The sequence below is a fragment of the Pseudopodoces humilis genome, chromosome 2, assembly GCF_049639895.1.
Source record: "Pseudopodoces humilis isolate 2021_Gansu_Grassland_sample_001 chromosome 2, ASM4963989v1, whole genome shotgun sequence".
Classification (NCBI taxonomy): Eukaryota; Metazoa; Chordata; class Aves; order Passeriformes; family Paridae; genus Pseudopodoces; species Pseudopodoces humilis.
The window spans coordinates 98600873-98618647 of record NC_142201.1 but is presented as its reverse complement, the minus strand read 5'-3'; the positions used below and the strand labels follow the sequence as shown (position 1 = coordinate 98618647).

At 40.8% G+C, this 17775-nt stretch overlaps 1 protein-coding gene across 1 annotated transcript; it reads right to left on the bottom strand.

The window, feature by feature from the left end:
- Positions 1-1151: 1151 nt before the first annotated feature.
- Positions 1152-16312, bottom strand: LOC102105245 (OX-2 membrane glycoprotein-like). Its single transcript, XM_088052132.1, has 6 exons — positions 16034-16312; positions 14763-14844; positions 13644-13979; positions 12757-13023; positions 10866-10982; positions 1152-3754 (listed from the first exon to the last, which is right to left on the bottom strand). Exons 2-5 carry the CDS (start codon positions 14818-14820, stop codon positions 10870-10872), a joined length of 774 nt encoding a protein of 257 aa, XP_087908258.1. The 5' UTR covers positions 14821-14844; positions 16034-16312; the 3' UTR covers positions 1152-3754; positions 10866-10869.
- Between the last annotated feature and the right edge of the window lie 1463 nt (positions 16313-17775).

Here is a 17775-nt window from a genome sequence, read left to right as displayed (position 1 = left end):
ATCCTGTTCCTGGACTGTGTTGTCTGCAGCACAGACAGACAGCGGGTCAGAGCTCTCCTTTGCTGTTAGTTAGTTTTTAACTAGCTTAGACAGACAAGTTCCCTGGACTGTTTTTTTTCCTTTTTTCTTGTATCTCTTTTCTTGGCCTAATCTCAGACACAGAGGAAGCTCCCAGCAGCTTCTCCCAGAAAAACTCCCAATTCTTTCCTTAAATGCCAAACCACCCCACAACTGGTGGCTTAAGCAGCACTTGAGCCAGCTGTGCCAGGAGCTCCTAGGCCAAGCAAGCAGCCCTTCTGCTCTTGTGCATGGCAAACGTTGCTTTTTCTCCAGAGTTTGTTCTGTGCTCAGGGCAGCAGCATTTCTGGCTGTTTTCCCCGATCTAAGAGTGTCAGATTCTTAGAATCATAGAAGAGTTTGGATTGGAAAGCAGCTCAGAAGGTCATCTAGTTCAATCCCCCGGCAATGAGCAGGGGCATCTTGTGCTAGACCATGTTGCTCAGACCCCATCCAGCCTTGAATGTTTCCAGGGATGGGGCATCCACCATCTCTCTGGGCAACCTGCTCCAGTGTTCTACCACTCTCATTGTAAAATGCTTCTTCCTTATACATAATCTAAATTGACCCTCTCTGAGGTCACTCAGGGTGAGTGAGGTATTGCAGCAATAAAGACTTTCACTTTTGGCCAGCATCCAGGAGGAAGCATCACCAGCAACCATTTGTATCCTTGAGAAAATAAAAAGTTTATGTTGCAGTCTCTGGAAAACCTCTGGAAATCACTGACTATTGTATTTCACCAACAAATATAGCTCAGACAAGCAATAAAGCCTTTCAGATCTAGGACACAATCCCATGACACTTGGCTCCTCAAGGGAGCCAAGTAGCATTGACACATCCTTTTAATTATATTCAAGTTTCTCATTACCACAACTTTTAAGAAGAAAAGTGCAAGTTGATGTCATGAGAAACAAAAATTATTGTGGTTTCACAATTAATCTCAAAAGGCCACATGTATTAAAGAGTACACTGGGTCACTACTGCTTTTCCCCAAAGGAATTATTCATACACTTAGAGCGCATGTGTAATACTTCTCTCATTGATTTATAAAAGCTCACAAGCACTGTTCTACAAATGAAAAAAATCATGTGGCCTTATGTTCAAATTTGCTTTATTTGACTTCTTTTCATCCAGGAAATACAGAAAACAAGACAGACAATATATCAGTAGAGCATGTAATTTTAGATAAAAAATAATTAAGCAACAAACATGACACAGACAATAAGAGCAAAAATACAGAATACACTGTTTTGATTGACTGTAGTTATTTTCAAATCTGAACTCAACTGCACCTGCTCTGGTAAAAAATATTTCTGTAAATTTATCTCAAAAGTTTTGCTCAAAACCTTATTTTAAAAGGAAAAAATACCCCAAAACACCTTAAAAGCCCTATGAACTGCCTTTTTCTGTTCAGAAAGGAAGTAAAGTATAAATCAAAACTATTAAAAAGCCCAAACTGCAATGACACATTTCTGGTATCTCAAACAAGTAGGGGGAAAAGCAAAAAAAAAAAAAAAAAGACCAGTTGGTCTTTTGGTTGAAACAGATTTGTTTTGGTAATTAGAAAAAGTGAAATGTACAATTAAATAATTCATATTGCACCTACAATAGCAGAGCAAACAGCCCTCCTCACATCCTCAAGAACACAAGCAGACAGACATGAAGATTTTTTACCAGGCTCTGGAGAGGCCACTGCTCGAGAACCAGCAAAATACTCTCTCTGAACACTGTCCTAAATTTTACATCTCTGTTGTTGATTTTTCAGCTGGCCAGTTTGTACTCTTAGTAAACATATGACATAAAAGGCACAATCCAAAATGCTACACACTCTGGTAAGATGGATTGTTTCAGATGCACAAACAAATGCTCATCAAAGCCAAAAGAAAAGAGCATACTGTTAGTGATCCTGATACAACGACAAACATCCAGACAGAAGGAAGACTGAGAAACAGCACCCTGAACAGTAGCATTCATCAGCTGAACAAAAGGTCACCAGAGGACCCCCTGCAATCCTCCCATCTGTCTATCCTGTCAGTAAAATGTGCCACTAGGAAGGAACACCCAGAGGTAGGCTTGCTTTTAGCAGTCTTTGCCCTGTGGGGCAGGCACAGAGCCCTGTGGAGGTGCTCAGAGGCTGTCATGGTTTAACCCCAGCCAGCAACTAATAACCACACAGTGCCCAGGAAGGAAGGGAAGAGTTGGAAAGGTAGCCTCATACTAACTTGTATCAAGATAACAACTCTGTCCCAACTAAAACAAGCACAGAAGCAGAGGGCACCTGGAGCCTTCAACCCCTCACAAAGAGGAGCTGCAGGGAAATGCCCAGGAGTGCATGGTCCTCCTGAGCACCCTGCTGCTGCCAGCAAGAGGGGGCCAAGCACCTGGAACTTTAAGCCTGGAAATGGCTGGATCAGCAGGCTTCGGCTGGCAGTGATGAGCAACTTGGGATGTCAGGAGAGGAACTCCAATCCAGCCTGGGACAGGAGTAGAATTAGGTCCAGCTCCTAAGAATAGTGCAATAGTGTCTTTATCTGCTACCAAAGGCATGACAAGTCAGTAAGCTCAGCCTCTGTAAACCTGCCAGCTGATACCACTGCAGCCACAGTAGGGGCACAGGACAGCGAGCTCAGCGTGTGACATCCCATCCAATGTGCTCCAGCCATGGAATAATGACTTTTGGCCAGCTAAGCCATTTATCTGTGTTTAAAAAAACACAATAAAAATGGATGAAGACGGGGAAGACTATTCTGAACAGTGCATAAGGTGAGCACAAAAACTATTGATGAAATCCATGCTTTTTGGCAGCTCAGCAAGGAGTAGGATAGGGTATTAATAGAAAGATGGAGAAGACAATGCTTTCCACCACTGGCCTTTGTTACCACCCCCTCCTCACTTAAATATTTAACCCCACCACACACATCCCTAAAAACCACAGATAACACAGAAGAAAACACTCTAGGATTAGAAAAAAATCAAGTAAAGTAAATTACTTATATATTATACAAATTACTTACAATTCTTCTTTCCAAACTGTGGCTGCTACTGCCTTTATTCAGTCACCTGTTGGAGACCTATTGCTCTTCCCCAATAATTTTGACAAATCTGGCGTAGTTTGAGTCCTGTGATTTTGAGTCCAGTAGGTCTTTCCAGACAGAAAAAGGATTTGGAACAGCTGGATAAGAGAAGGAAAATCAGATGACAGGAAGAAGGTTGTGAACTCTGAGTTGCTGCAAGTGAAATTGCAGACAGGTGTTGGCAAAAATTTAATCCCTCTCTAATTCAAGAGAGGAAGAGCAATTAAGGACTGGAAGAGAATCCCCCAGAGAGTCTGCAGAGCTTCTATCCATGGACATTTTCAAAACTCAGCTGGAAGAAGACAAACACATTTTGCCCAGCAGCAGTACCAAGAGTGGCATGGGCAAAGAAGGTTTTGCCTGACAAAAATCTCCTCCTCTGTGGAGCAGCAGACCAAGTGGTCCCTCCAGTCCTACATTTTAAGATTAAGGACCTAGACCAGATAACAAACATTGAGTTAGTTGTTTCAGTGATCAACTCAGCTTCCAGATAGGGCAGCGTACATGATGTCTTCTCCTCTTTTTGTTGCTTCTTTCCAGCGAGTCAAGTCACTATGTGTAATGCTGACTTCAGGCTGCTGACTTCTAATGAGCTGTTAGATGGACAGAAATCCTCAAGGATCCTAGAAAACACAAAAACAGCCCCAGGAAAGGATGAGCTGTGGCCCTTGTGTTTCTGTCTCAGGCTTTGCTTAGCAGTGTAGCTGCTGCTGGACAGGAGGAAGTGAAATGCACAGTGGGGAAACTGGGGAGCAACAGTGACGAACCCACCCTGTGGTGAACAATTTCCCTGCTTTTTTAATTCTGGAAATCACACACTGAGGAATTCATGATATAAAGAATATACAAAGCTCTGAAAGGATTTTTAAACTGTGAAAAGTAAACCAACTTTCCTCACTGGTAATAACACACCAATAATTAATTAATACACATATACTGCATATATAAGTAATTTGATATTTCATAATGTCTTTAATTTGTTTGAGGTTCAGTTTACAACACTACCTTTACATGGCTTTGAAGACAATAATAAAATATATGGCATCTTTACTTTTCATGTAGAGGAATATGAAAGAGGTTCCTTATCTAATAACCTTGCATTCTGACAAAGTATTTTGTAAAGTATTTTGTAATTGCGAATATAAATAATTCTTAGCAAGGAAGTGAATGAGGAATTGAAACAGTGAGGAAACTGTTCACGTATTACAGGAATGCTATTTGTTCTCCCTTTCAGCTGCCAGACATTTTATTTTCTGGTTATATATAAAGCCCTATTGTTGGAATGAAAAGGAAAAGGAAGGACCAGAAAATTACTTCATGATGAAATATGAGCACAAATATGATGCACAGGACAGAAATTTTACTAGTCACATATACTGAAAGCCTTCCTGTTGGCAAAGAAAGGGCTTTGTGCTTAAGTAGCATAGACTTCAATGCCTTCCCTTTAGATGTGCAGGACAAACTCAAAGATGTTTCCTATAGCACTACTTTCATCCTGTCAGTAGCAAACCAGGATTTATTTCATCCTTCCAGACAAAAACCCAGCCATGTCCTAGGAGACCAGGAATCACCCATGTGACCTTCAACCTCCCTCCTCTTCCACTCCCTTTTCCGGGTGGTACTAAATGGAAAGCAAGATAAGAAACATGGTTTTTTAAGCAAAACATATCAGGAAAAGCAAACAAAACACCAGCTGTCCCTGTTTTTCACAATGAAAACAGGTAGCACTTAAGCGTGGAAAGCTTGCAAAGTGTGCCCATCCTCCCTCTATTTATGATACAGACCAGAGGGTACTGTCAGGCACATTTCAGTGAGCAGAAAATTAGGTGGAATTACTTGGGAACAGGAGCTGTCTGCAAACAGTGTGATTAAACCCAGAAAACATCTTCACTTGAGTTGCAAAACATTTATATCTGAAGGAAACCTGATGGGCAGCCTGACAGCGGAATTACCCCTTCACTGACATTTTTGTCATGAGGTTGTTGTTTATTTTTTTAATTATGCCCCTCAGTACCTCTGTTTAGATCTGTTTCTCTATACTTCTTTTTACATTGTGACATTTTTAGGTTTTGGGATTTTTGTTTGGTTAGTTGGCTTGGGTTTGGGGTTTTTTTGGTTAAGTATTAAGGGTAAAGGAAAGAGGCTGTTGAACATTCACTGCATATTTTTTGCTATTTTGCAGGAATTCAAAATAGGAGCAATATAATCTCCTACTCCCATTAAAGCCACACTTGAGAGGAAACCAAGACTACTCTAAAATGAGCCTTGCCAGCTGGGACATGACTGCCAGAAACCCATTTGTCTCTGTAAGCAGAGGAAGTGTGTTATATCCATCTGCCTCAAAAAAGAGGTTATGTCCCAAGTTTATAATCTGAAAGTCTGGTATTTAATGGTCTTCTCTGCAAATATTATTGTGAAAATTCTCCTAAAACCAAGCTGCTACTATATTTTTCTCAACTACTGAGTCTGTTGCTAATAAGAAAACCAGATGTCAAAGCAAATCCAAGTCATAAGACAAAATAAGAATTGTTGTAATTTTTAAGCTAGAGCTTAGAAACAGAGCCTTTCCCCAAAGTGAATATAGACAGAGAGTACTGCTATAATGGCTCTTCCAGAATTACTATCTTTACTACCAACAAGGCAATGAAAAGTGTAACCAAGTACTTGCTCTTATAAAGATTCCCAAAACCTGGAATTCCTGCATAGTACTTATTTCCCAGCCTTCCACGACATATTTGGCCACCAAAATTTGGGTTTCTCATACCCACATACTATAGCTGATCAGCCAAGCTGCTATTTTACACTTACCAGACCTGATTCTACACTATTTGTAGCAACTATCAAATTCAAAAGGTAACAATCAGGGATTCTTAAACTCCTATTCAGGGTATTAAGTGATCTCCAGCTTGTGTCAAAGAGGTATTTTGAACCTGTTTTGGAGTACTTGTGTAACATATTGAGCACACTGAGGTTCAGCATTTCTTTGGAATACAGACAGCTGGTTGTGTTGAGACAAACAATTGTAGAAAGAGTGAGGTTGGAAAAGACATCTAAGATCAAGTCCAACCTTTGACTGAACTCCACCTTGACAGGTAAACCATAGCACTAAGAGGCAAAGGCAGTGCTGCTTGCATCCGAGTTCCATAAAATCTCCACTTGAAGGAGAACCCGAATGTTTTGATTTCCAAACAGGAAAAACACATTTCTGTGCTGGTGCTTTCTGCAGAATGGAATTTTTGGTCTGGCCTAGTCTTTTCTTCTGTGACTCTTCAAGTTTTCTTCTTCCAGGTTAACCTATTCTATCCAGCTTTCTTATCTATTCAGCATAATATCTACTTAATTACAAGCCCCATTTTTTTCCCCTCATTATAGTATTTTTAAACACTAGCATGCTATTTGAATATTTCTGAAGATTTACACATGGCAAAACCCACATAAGCTACCCAAGAGAGATCAACATACCAATTCTTAAAAACAAAACCAAACCCAAAAGAAACAATTCTGTCCTTTATATGCCTTTGTGAAGGAGTCTTTCCTCACAGGTTACCACAAGCCCCCAGAAGAAACGTATGCGTGGAATTTTATCCCCCTGCAGACTGATACATCCTGAGAATTAACTGTAAAGCTTTTTAATTGGCCAGGCTGAAATATGAGTATCCTGCAAGCCATGAAATAAGCAAGTGATGCTATGGAAAGCATTCACATGAGGACACATAAATGACAGGTAAGTCACAGGATTTATCCAGGCTAATAGCCTTTATTTGGCTTCTACCCAGGCACTTGGCTTCTTAACTGGACTGCTTTAATTCAGTGTGCTCTACAGTTAAGCTCTATTAGCTGAGTAGAGAATGAAAGGATTTAACTTTTTATCAGATGAGCAGCACCAAGAAACTTCAGGCATGGGAGAATTTATGACTGGTGATTCTTTGCAGCCTGCTCATTGCATTTACATCGAGTGATAGGCACAGCTGGGGTTGCCTCCCTACTTGGTAGAGGATGAGACGTGAGTTTTCCAAAGTTTGTGCGTCAGCACTTGCCCCAGATGCTGCTCAGTTTGATTCCAAACAAGTCACTTACCCATAAATGCTGTGAAGACACTTCACCTGGGATATTTTCAGGGAGAGCCAAAATGTATGTATGCTCTGTAACTGGTATACAAGGCAAAAATGCCTGAGGGCTCGGCCATCAACTTTCAGCCCCAGATACCTGATTCCCAAGTATCTACCATGAAAAGGAAGGGAACAACAAAAATAAAAGTGTCACCCTGAGAATTAAACCTTCTGATCTTGTTTTCATAGTTTCTAGCCACTTTCCCAGGGAAGTAACTATAAACATAGATGTTTATACATTCCATTAAAGAAATGTCTTTTGATGGACATTTCTCACGACCAGTATGGTTGGGAAGGTGGTAACCTGACTATCCAATCCCTGGTCGTTGTTGAGAATCTATAAATACTGGAACCATGGAATAAATCGTTCTCTTTTTCCTATCAGACATTGAGCTGTGGCCGTGTGAATCATTTCATGTCCAACAGTGACAGAAAAGCAAAGCAAAACCTAAGTATACTCTTAGAAGCAAAAACACTCTGAAGAAACTTTGTCAGAGAAGGCTCCCCAGCCACCCAGATGAAAAACTACTGTTTCACTCTAAAAACAGCATCTTGACAAGCCTGGAAAGGCTGTGCTTCTTATCTAGTGCAGAGGGAAAAGGAGTAGTAAAGCCCCAGACAGATCCTGGTATTCTCTAGCCAGTGCTTTTAGCTCTCTATTGTGCTGTTACATTAGCATGTCCAAAAGTCTGTGGGTAGGCACTGCTCCTCATTCCACCCAGTCTGAGGACAAGCGAGGATAAAACCAGAAAAGGGCTCTCTGCAAGGTGTTACTGCCTTTTGGGTGAACCAGCTATGACCAACGCTTTAGACAGCATAAACATATTTTACAGATGATCAAGGAAAAAAACAAGTCACAACAAAGCCACACTAGGATCCAAAGCTAAGAAGTTTAGGGGATTTCCTCATCATAGAACTTGTGGAATGGTAACATACTGTAAATATAGTGTTAAAAATTACTGTAGCTCCAAGATATTCTTAGTATTCTAAGGATGGCCAGGAAAGTGACACATACATGGAACCATATACAAGATGAACTGTGAGAACCCTTAGCCACCTGCAGAAAAGAGCATCCTGGGAGGAAAAAATAAAAACAACAAAAAAAATCAGACGGTGACAGGGTGATCAAACTGCACCACCACTGAAGTTTTACAACAAATCATTAATGATGACTCCAGGGAAACAGATGTAAATTTGGAAGACAGACACTTCTCTAAGGTGGTCACTGTAGGAAGGAATATGATCAGCTGGTCAAAATTACTCTGGCTAAAGTAATGCTGCCTTTATTCAAAACCAATCCAGGTCAGTGCATTACATTTTTGAAACTGAGGACCAAAGAGCAGCTGAAAAAATACAGACTGTGGCTGATAAAAACTAGACTACATTAACAGAATGGAGACTTAACGCCTTACAGCCTCGCTGCAGAAGTCACATCCTGGCATCAGAGTTAATCAAGACCCATGAAAAATAGGAAGGAACACAAACACTGGGTGTCATTCAAATCCTGCTTTTCTTGATAAACTTTGGTTCAGCAAACACCCAGTACTAGACACTGCTCATCTAATTTACACCCTCTGCCCCACTGAGCAGGGATTTATGTTAAGTCTTGACCTGGTGACATGTTGGCATAAATCTGGGGCCAGGAATCTTGACGTTTTCCCAGGCAGCAGGACAAGAGACCCCACTTCTCTTGGAGACACAGAGGGACTTCAAGCTTTGAGCCTTTAGCTAAGGAAAAAGAGGCCCAGTGCTTTCAGTTGAAACTAATGCTTTTCTGTGTCTTACACTTTCCTTACAAGGCAGGGGAGTGGGATCTGTTCAGTTTCCCAAATAACATGTAGGCTCTGTTGCTGTGCGTCACAGTGGTGTCTCCGCAGAAGAAAATCATGTCTCACATGACCCATGTCATGGCACAAGGATACAGAAAAAGCCTGGGGGGTTCCAAGCCCAATTCCTAGCATGTGGTGTAGGGTGTAAGAAACCTGCTGTCGCTGCCTGCTGGGGATGGCCCTGTTACAAACTATCGCTGAACACACAAAAGGTCATTGTCCAAGGAACCACTCATATCCAAGGCCAGAATCACGCTAGGACATGTTAATATCCTCTGCCTGCTCTAAACATGAACAACCTGGTCTTGTCAAGCAGTGTCTCACTAAGTGACACTGGTCCAGCTTTGGGCCTCAGTGCAGACACAACATCCCAGCGTGGTTCTCATCTGCCATGCAATGAAAGGCCTTCAAAACACTGCAAGGCAGCACCTGTGCTCTTTGTCACTCTCTTTTCCTGGTCAGTCTCAGATCTGCTCTAGGGGGTGATCCCAAAGCTCTATCAGATCACCTCCACCTCAAGGTCTCTCCTTCAAGGTAATGCTTAGTACAAGCTCTTTTGTGTTTGGAATGGTAGTTGTAGAGTAAAGATACATCTTTCGTGAGCATTTAATCTTTTTCTTCTGATGCTTTAAAAGGCATTATTTAAGAACAGACTCCTTGCATTTTAACTTCCAGGTTGGTCTGAAAATTCAATAAGAAATTTTATCTTCTGAATTGTTTATAGGATCAATGAAAGTCTCACATACATTTTACAATTAAGATATTGTTTGTGGGGTGTAAGGACTGTTCGCTTCTCTTTCTTCCCAGTGAAGACTTTTGTCTCTGGCAGTAGCAGATTCATTAGGTCAAACCCTCTTCATAGTTGATGCTGTAGATCTAAGTTCACAATAGACAGGTGTAATACTCCTTGAAACATTTCTTTAGTTTATATTGCATTATTGCCCTGAAGCAGGTATCAAAATAGCCAGGTGAATATGTGCTGGTGTTTCTAAATATATTAGTGGAATTTAAATCCAGACATGGAGTTTGGATTTAGTTAAACAACAATGAAACTGCCAATGACCATCAAATTTCTGTGATTTCTGAATCTTATGGTGTCCCCCCTGTCCTGTCCCATGCAGCAACCCAACCCCCCCCGGTCTTTTTCTGTTCATTGTTAATACTAATTAAGACCAGATCATTTACTTGATCCATGACCAGGTTATTACACACTCAGAGACATTACACTAACTGCAACTTCTCCTTAATTCATCATTAGGAAGCACACTCATGTACCAAATTTGAGCACACTTTTTCATCATATTACCCAGTTTAGCTTAAAAAATACAAAGATGGGGCTGTGACCAGTGGAGAAATGCTTCCCCTGAGGGGACATTGCTCTGCATGAGTGGGTTTCTCTCCAGTGTTTACTTCATCTGACAAAAATTATCTGAGCATGCTACACTTTGTGGGCTTCCAAGAAGATGTGAAAGATAAGTGAATTACCTTAGCTGAGACTGCTACTTCAAAGCAAACCAAGAGCAGCATGTTCTGCTCTGCTTGGATTCTTCCCTCACAGTTTTCAGCCTTGGATTGTCCCTTGGCAGATGGGACAACAGCTCTTAAACTTACACACAACTGAGGCAACCTCTAAAAACTGTAAACATATTACTATTATTATTTATTATTATTGAGTTGTCCAATATGACACTCTTATACCCCCAGTGGTATTCCAACAAAGTCTCATTCTTCTTTCAGATGATCAGACCTCCTTATGGGCTCTAGGAAAACCACGTTTCCACTCATTGGTGACTCACCACTTCAACTCCTCCTGCACAGGATCTTCCTCCAGAACAGTGTAATCAGAATCAGAACTGTGATGACTACAAGAAACACCGCAATAATCACCAGCCAAAGCAATGATGATCCCTTTTCTGTGAAAACAAAACAATAAAACACCCATAGCAAATTAATCTAGTTTATTGAGGAAAAGAAGCAAAATGAACCAAGAGGATGTCTGATTAATGACAGTGGTTCCTCTGATATGGCTAAAAGTATTGCTAAGATAAATGAAAGCAGCAATTGCTCAAAAGAGAGAATAAACCTGTATATCTTCAAACACAAACTACTTGCCCACATGTGAAAATGTGAAGACAAGATGTGCTCATGGCAAAGAACACTGCCATTCCCATAGCTGATAGAGTGGTTGGCATATATACACAAGCAGAACTTCATACAAGTCTTAACACTTTCAGAACAGTTTTTTTGTTTGCTTGGACTTTTATTATTTTTACTTTTAAACACTTACCACTGGTGAAAAGGCAACATTAATTTTAAGAAAAGAAGACAAGCTATGTTTTGCTGCCTGCAAACAGCTCTACCCAAAGCCGAATATAAATGTTCCTCCCTGGTTAGACATTAGCCACTTCATTTGACTGCTATCAATCAGAATGTTATACAAAGGCTCATTTCACTGACATTAGCTGGAAAATTGAATGACTTGAAATCTATTTGACTCAAGCTAAAACTGCTATGTCTTTTAATAAAGACACATTGAACTAGTTATTTGAACTTCTTGTCCTCTAAAATATAAGATTGTCTAAAGAAGAAGTTGTTAGCTGATTTTTTATCCACTTAGCAAGAAATAACAACAGTCTTAATTTTCTGCTTTCTGAGATATAAATTTTGTTTTTAAATGAGTGAAACAAAATATTTGAGACAGGACAAAAAAAGTAATATGCTTTTTCAGAATTGTAATTGAGAATGAAGAACTTAATTGCTTTTAGATGTTCAGAGAGCAGATATTAAAAATCAGATACTGCTCTTTACTAGTATTCCAATAACAATCACTTCTTGAGCATGTAATTTCAGAATTAACCCACAGCTACAAGCAGCTTTTTCTGTCTTGCTAATTTACAAGTGGTCTTCAATTTAAGGCTCTGGATACTGAGACATGTGAAGTTTAAATTGCCCAAGTCAGTGCTCCTGTATGAACTAAGAATGGTAGTTCAGCTTTTAATGTTTCTGTTCCTCATCTGCAGAAACAGCGTGAAAATCTTATAAGCAGAACAGAATGTTGGAAGAAGAAATAAATTAACACTACAAGACACTGATAAATTACATTAATGTATCTAAAATTTCTGTATAAACCAAATGTTTGAATCTTCAACTGATCCTGAAAGTACTATTCCTCCCTGACCATTAGTGCAGTGGACATGTGCCTTAGGAAAAAATCAGAGAAACTAAATAATAATATACTGGTTAAATACAACAAAACATAGAGTAAGTTGAACTGAAACATCTGATTCAGAGGCTGTCTGTTTTGAATTTCAAAATTTCTGAGTTCATGAAGCAACCCATAGAGTTTCTACTCATAGATATCAGATGACATATCTATATTTATTTTTAGGCTGTTAGAAGTAATTAGGAAGGTCTACATAGGAACCTTAGTTCAACTTGCTGCAAAATGCACGGTGCCTCTAAACCCCATATCTCTCTAGGTGATTAGTCTGCCTTTTTTCCTCTCTTGGATATGACTCCAATATATTATTTATTACCTGAAAGAAAACAATGAAAGCAAGCAGGATTTCCTGACATACACACTTCTCATTCCCTCCCCTTCCCAGAAGGTTCCTATCCAAATAATGCTACTGCACAACATGGAGGCCAAGAGAATGCTAACAAATTGCTTGTTTACTGCTCACCTACCTTCTCCTATTTTCACAGGCAATTCAAATGTTTCATCTGTGTTGTTTACTCTGCAGGTCAGATCCTGTGCCTTGATGCTCTGAATGTTGTAGATTTCCAGTTTACTCGTGATGGACACAATCCCATTTTTGTGCTTGACTATCTTCTGTGTAGGAGTAGAATCGAACAGGTTGTTCCAGGTGATTGTGGGCTCTGGGAAGCCATCAGCATTACAGATGGCTATCAAATGACCTTCAGAAATGTTGTGATGGACAGATGCATTAAGACCTTCAAACACACAGATGAGAAAAGTTATCACCACAGTGAGCACCTGGTCATAAGCAGTAGTAGCAGTCTAACCATTATGAATCAGAGCAAAGCTTACTCAATTCACAGAAGAGTTCCTTAGGTCAGGTCCCCTCCATGACTCAATACCCCCATACTGAAGTTGTATACCCCTAAGATTTCACTCAATCTGAAATCCAAGCATGGATTATTTTAAAATAATCTGTTAAGTAAAATAATTTCTTGGTCCTATCTGGTAATCCCCTATCAATGGTAGGGTTTGGCAGAGCAGCTCACAGCACTGCCAAGCGCTTGCACCAAAAGGAAACTGCAATGGGCCATGTTGGTTTGCCCAAGCTCCAGCTGATCAATGACTTACAAATATTCCACTCCTTGATTTTCAGCTGCTGCTTCAAGGAGTAACAAACAAAAGCCAAAACAACCACAGTAGGCTTGAATATGACCCCCAGAGTTTTGCTCACAGCAGTAGTGCTCTGTTTATACATCATGTTCCACCAAGGGATGCCACTATCACTGCAGTTCTTGAATCAGCTCAAGAAAATACTGCGGGTGAGGAAACACCTCTTATTTCACTAGAGACATATCCCTGCAGAGAACCTCACCAAAAACACTCAGGCAGGTGGTTGCTGAGAAGGGGCCCAAAGGGAAAGCATTGAAGACACACTTGTAACATCCTGAATCCTCCATTCTAGTGACCCAAAAAGTTATGCTTGTCTTGTTGAGTTCCAAACTTGTGAAATTCATTCTGTCTTCATAGGGCTTGTGAATCTTCAATCCGTTACTTGTACTGTATGTAGCTATATTGTCATGTGTGTTGTCATGGAAATCTTCTGAGTCCTTTTGCCATGTCACTTGCACAACATCCATGGGTTTTGTCAGGGCACAGCTCAGAGTCGCACTGTCGCCCATCCTCACTTTTTTGTGTTCCTGTGGGAGCACTGCAATGACAGTAAACAGTTAATGAGATGGGCAAACATCACATATTCAGAAGCCTAATGTTGATTCTAAGGCCTGGATTACCCACAGACACAACTCCTTCAGTTACATACTGCTTCTCTGGTTTTTCCCTACAAAAAAATCCATCTCCAGCATACTTCTAGAAATGAATGAAGTTGATTTACATTGGCTGAGGCTATAGCTTTCTTCTAAACTTCTTAAAAGACAAAAAGACTTACCTATTTCTGTAGTCTTATCATATATACTAATTATATAATTAATACAGTTAATTAGTATATTAAGTTTTACTAAATCAGCTTATGACTTCCTATTCTCAGCAAATACTCAATTTTTGTTTCCTTAGAGCTAGAGGAAGATTGAATGCATAAGAGAAGGACACACCAAGCCATTATCAGAGAAGTAAACAGCAAAATGTCTTTAAAAGGCTTTCTGAACTGTAGTTTCAGAGTTCATGGTGCATTTGAGATGGAGGAAAGGAAGTTCTTTAGGGATGCCCCAATCTTGGAAGCTGTCAACTCAGGTTAACAATGGTGTCCAGTGTCACTCTAGATACGGGATGCTTCTTGTCCCTCCCATCTCTAAATGCTGCTCTGGGAGGTTTTGTGTCACAACTACCAGCTCCAAGTCTCTGTCTCAGTTATGTAAGTCAAACAGCACCAGCTATCTGTATTTCACCTATTTTTTCTCTTACTCTGTAGAAGCCTCACAAAGCTGAAACCAGGTTCCCAAACAATTTGAAGCAGGTTTCAGGAAATTCAACTTACCGTTTGCTTTTCCAAGCCCAGAATATGTCAAACACAAAACCAGAACTTGTAAAGACATTTTGGAAGAGAAAACCTGCTTCACCTAAAGAAAGACAAGGAGACACGATAGATTGTCTTCTGGTGATATTGTACATTCAGGGTGCAAAAATTACCTGTAGATTTCTTATGTGAAAAAGAAAATAGTTCTGTGGTCACTCAGCAAGACTTGACAAGTCTTATTGCCCTATTTCCTACAACTGAATTGTACACCTGCCTGGAACTGAAGTTGGTGTTATATTCAAGCAGAAACATTATTTTGCCAAAAATACCTCTGTAACATACTGAACCCACTGCTGAGTTTGTTTGCCAATGCCTGCAAAACTAGCTGAGGCATCTGGGGACCATCTTATGTCAAGAATGGAAGCAAAGCCCAACCTTTTAAAGATTTTGATAACATGCAAAAAATAAGAGAGACAATCAACTGAAAATCATTATAGAGGTTAAAAAAGGAGGGCTGTTAAATAAATAAATAATATGAGGAAGAAAAAAATATTTAAAAACAAATTGCCAGCAAACTTGCATACATGCTGCATACACCCACAACCAGTAGCCTGCCTTTAAATTTTAAACACACTGTGCTGAAACAACTCCTGATACAACTCTCCAGTTACCAAGAACAAACAGAGACCAAGCTGTTATGACTAGAATCAGGAAACAAAAACCCATCAGCAACAAGCCCAGCTGAAAAAAGTTTGTGTAGTCAGGTACTTGAGTGTGGCTATAAGAAATTCAGATAAATATTTCTAGAAGCATGCAGAAATCAAGGGCCAGTATAGCAAACAAACCGTCGAGTCCCAGAATTGTTTATAAAGCAGTGGAAGATGTACCACACTTGCAGGCAAGAAGAGTTTTCAATAACAATTCTTTGCTTCACTGCTTTAGTACCCTTTAAAGCCCCTGATGCACCTCTACACACAGCCGGGGTAGCTACAAGAATTCACACAATGAGGAACAAAGCTATACCGTGTAGCTATGACACAGTAGCTATACGGGCACAGAAAGAAAAAAGTCCCTTTAAGTCACAACCCCAAACACGGGTGCTGCAGGGGGTGGGGAAACAAAACCCAAAACAAACAGAAGAGGAAGGAAAAAACAAAAAAAAAGGAAAAAAGAAAAGTCGTTAAAGATTGGAGCAAATAAAGCTCAAATCCTTTACTGGATTGTCCCTCCCTGGACAAATCGTTCCCCGGCCACTTTCTGGGAATCTCCTTTAATTTCAAAGAAACTCTCACCCTCCTGGAGTCACTCAGGGTTCCGAAGGCAGCTGCCGACCGAGCCCGGCACCCGGAGGACGCTCCCGCCTGGGAAGGACAGGGGAAGGGGATGCGAGAAGCGGGCGGCGGCTCCAGCTCTCCGTCCCCGGCGGGTCCCGCTCCGGGCAGCGCTGCCGGGCACCCACGGGCAGCCCCCGAAACCCTCCTCACACCTGGGAATGTGTCCGGGGAAGGCGGTGAGAGGGGATGGCTGCTCCAAGTACATGGAAGAGGAGAGAAAGACGGAATGAGAGCCCGGGGCGGTTCCCACGCCACGTCACGGTCCTTGTCCTACAGGCGGAGCTGGGGTCGACAGCGAGCGCTTTACACACCCAGTGTTAACCTTTTCCTCAAGAGTATTCATAACAGCCCAGTAATAAATTGTTTTGGGCTCTCATATTTAACTGGGATAGGTCCTTTGCTTTCACTGCTACCTTCCTGTTGGGTGGGGAGGAGAAGGGGCAGTAGGAGTCCAAACCAGGCAAAAAGATGTTTTTCAATCTCAAAAAACTCCATTTTTCTGTTGTTCAGTTAGGGTCTTCCACTGATAAAACTACAGCAGGGAAAACTTATTAGACCTTGTTGCAGGCTTGGCAGAAACAACCCATTTCCCAGTCTGATTAATTAGAAACAGCATTCTTAATGATCAATACAGGACATTCGGTGCCTGCTCTTTCTTCAAATGCTTTCATTCACATGCACCTGTTCATACACTGTTCATACCAGCTGCAATATTTATCTTGCCAGACTCTAGAAGATCTCCTATTTTAAGCCATGATTGCTCACAGGAGAAAGCAAACACCACAATTTCAACACCCTGCCAAAATTAATTTACAAAGATGCCCACATAAACCCAGAAACTCAGTCTTATTTAAGCGACAGATGTGTGGGAATATTTGGAGCAATGCTACTGTCAGGAAGATTAATCCACAAACACCAGAGGTTTATGTCCAAAAAGGAGACAGAGGAGTCCTTTTAATTTATTAGAATAAAGGGAGTGACCATGGGGCATTCCCCTGGGGTCTCTCAAATTTTTGGAGGACTCAGCCTCCTTTTTATCTTAATTTCCCGGCCGCATGTCCCTCTTTCTTTCCCCACTGGCTGAGGTACTTGAGAGGTACAGACTTCCCGGAATGCCTGATACCTAGGATTCCCCTCTAATCTATAGTCCTCCCTCTTAATTTTTAATTCTTATTGAATTTATGGTGTTTCCCCATTGTCTCTTTCATCTTTCAATATCCAGTTTCATTTCTCAGCAAACATACACCTTGTTTGTAAAGGCAAATATCTTTTTTCCATTCATCCATCAGTGGAATCCATCTCATTGCTTCTTTTATCTCTCAGTGCTAGTTTTATTTACCAGCAGACCCACAGCTTTTTTGTAAGGACAAATCCACCATTCCTCTTACTACTAAACTGTCTTAAGCAAGCAGGTGATGTTTGCAGGTTTCCCGGCTCATCCCAGGCTCACCATATGTTAACCTTACCAGTCCTGTTGTCTCAATACCTGGGTGCACAAAGGAGTGCCTTTTGACCTGTGGAAATACAAAGTTCCCCGAACCAGATGTTTAGCTGGTGTCCGGAGATCAGGGTGGTATCTCTACCAGATGGGTGGAGCTGTGCTTGGAGACACCTTCCCCATCACTGTGTTTGATTTAGTGCAGCCTTTTCCCCATGCCAACTCACTATCCAAACTAACTATCCAAAGCCTCTTGGCTTTT

Coding starts and splice junctions, on each gene's coding strand:
- LOC102105245 (XM_088052132.1), bottom strand. CDS start 14,820: ATGTCTTTACAAGTTCTGGTTTTGTGTTTGACATATTCTGGGCTTGGA. Junction 13,980..14,762: donor TGGGCTTGGAAAAGCAAACG/GTAAGTTGAATT, acceptor CTGTCATTGCAG/TGCTCCCACAGGAACACAAA. Junction 13,024..13,643: donor CACCTGCCTGAGTGTTTTTG/GTGAGGTTCTCT, acceptor GTGTGTTTGAAG/GTCTTAATGCATCTGTCCAT.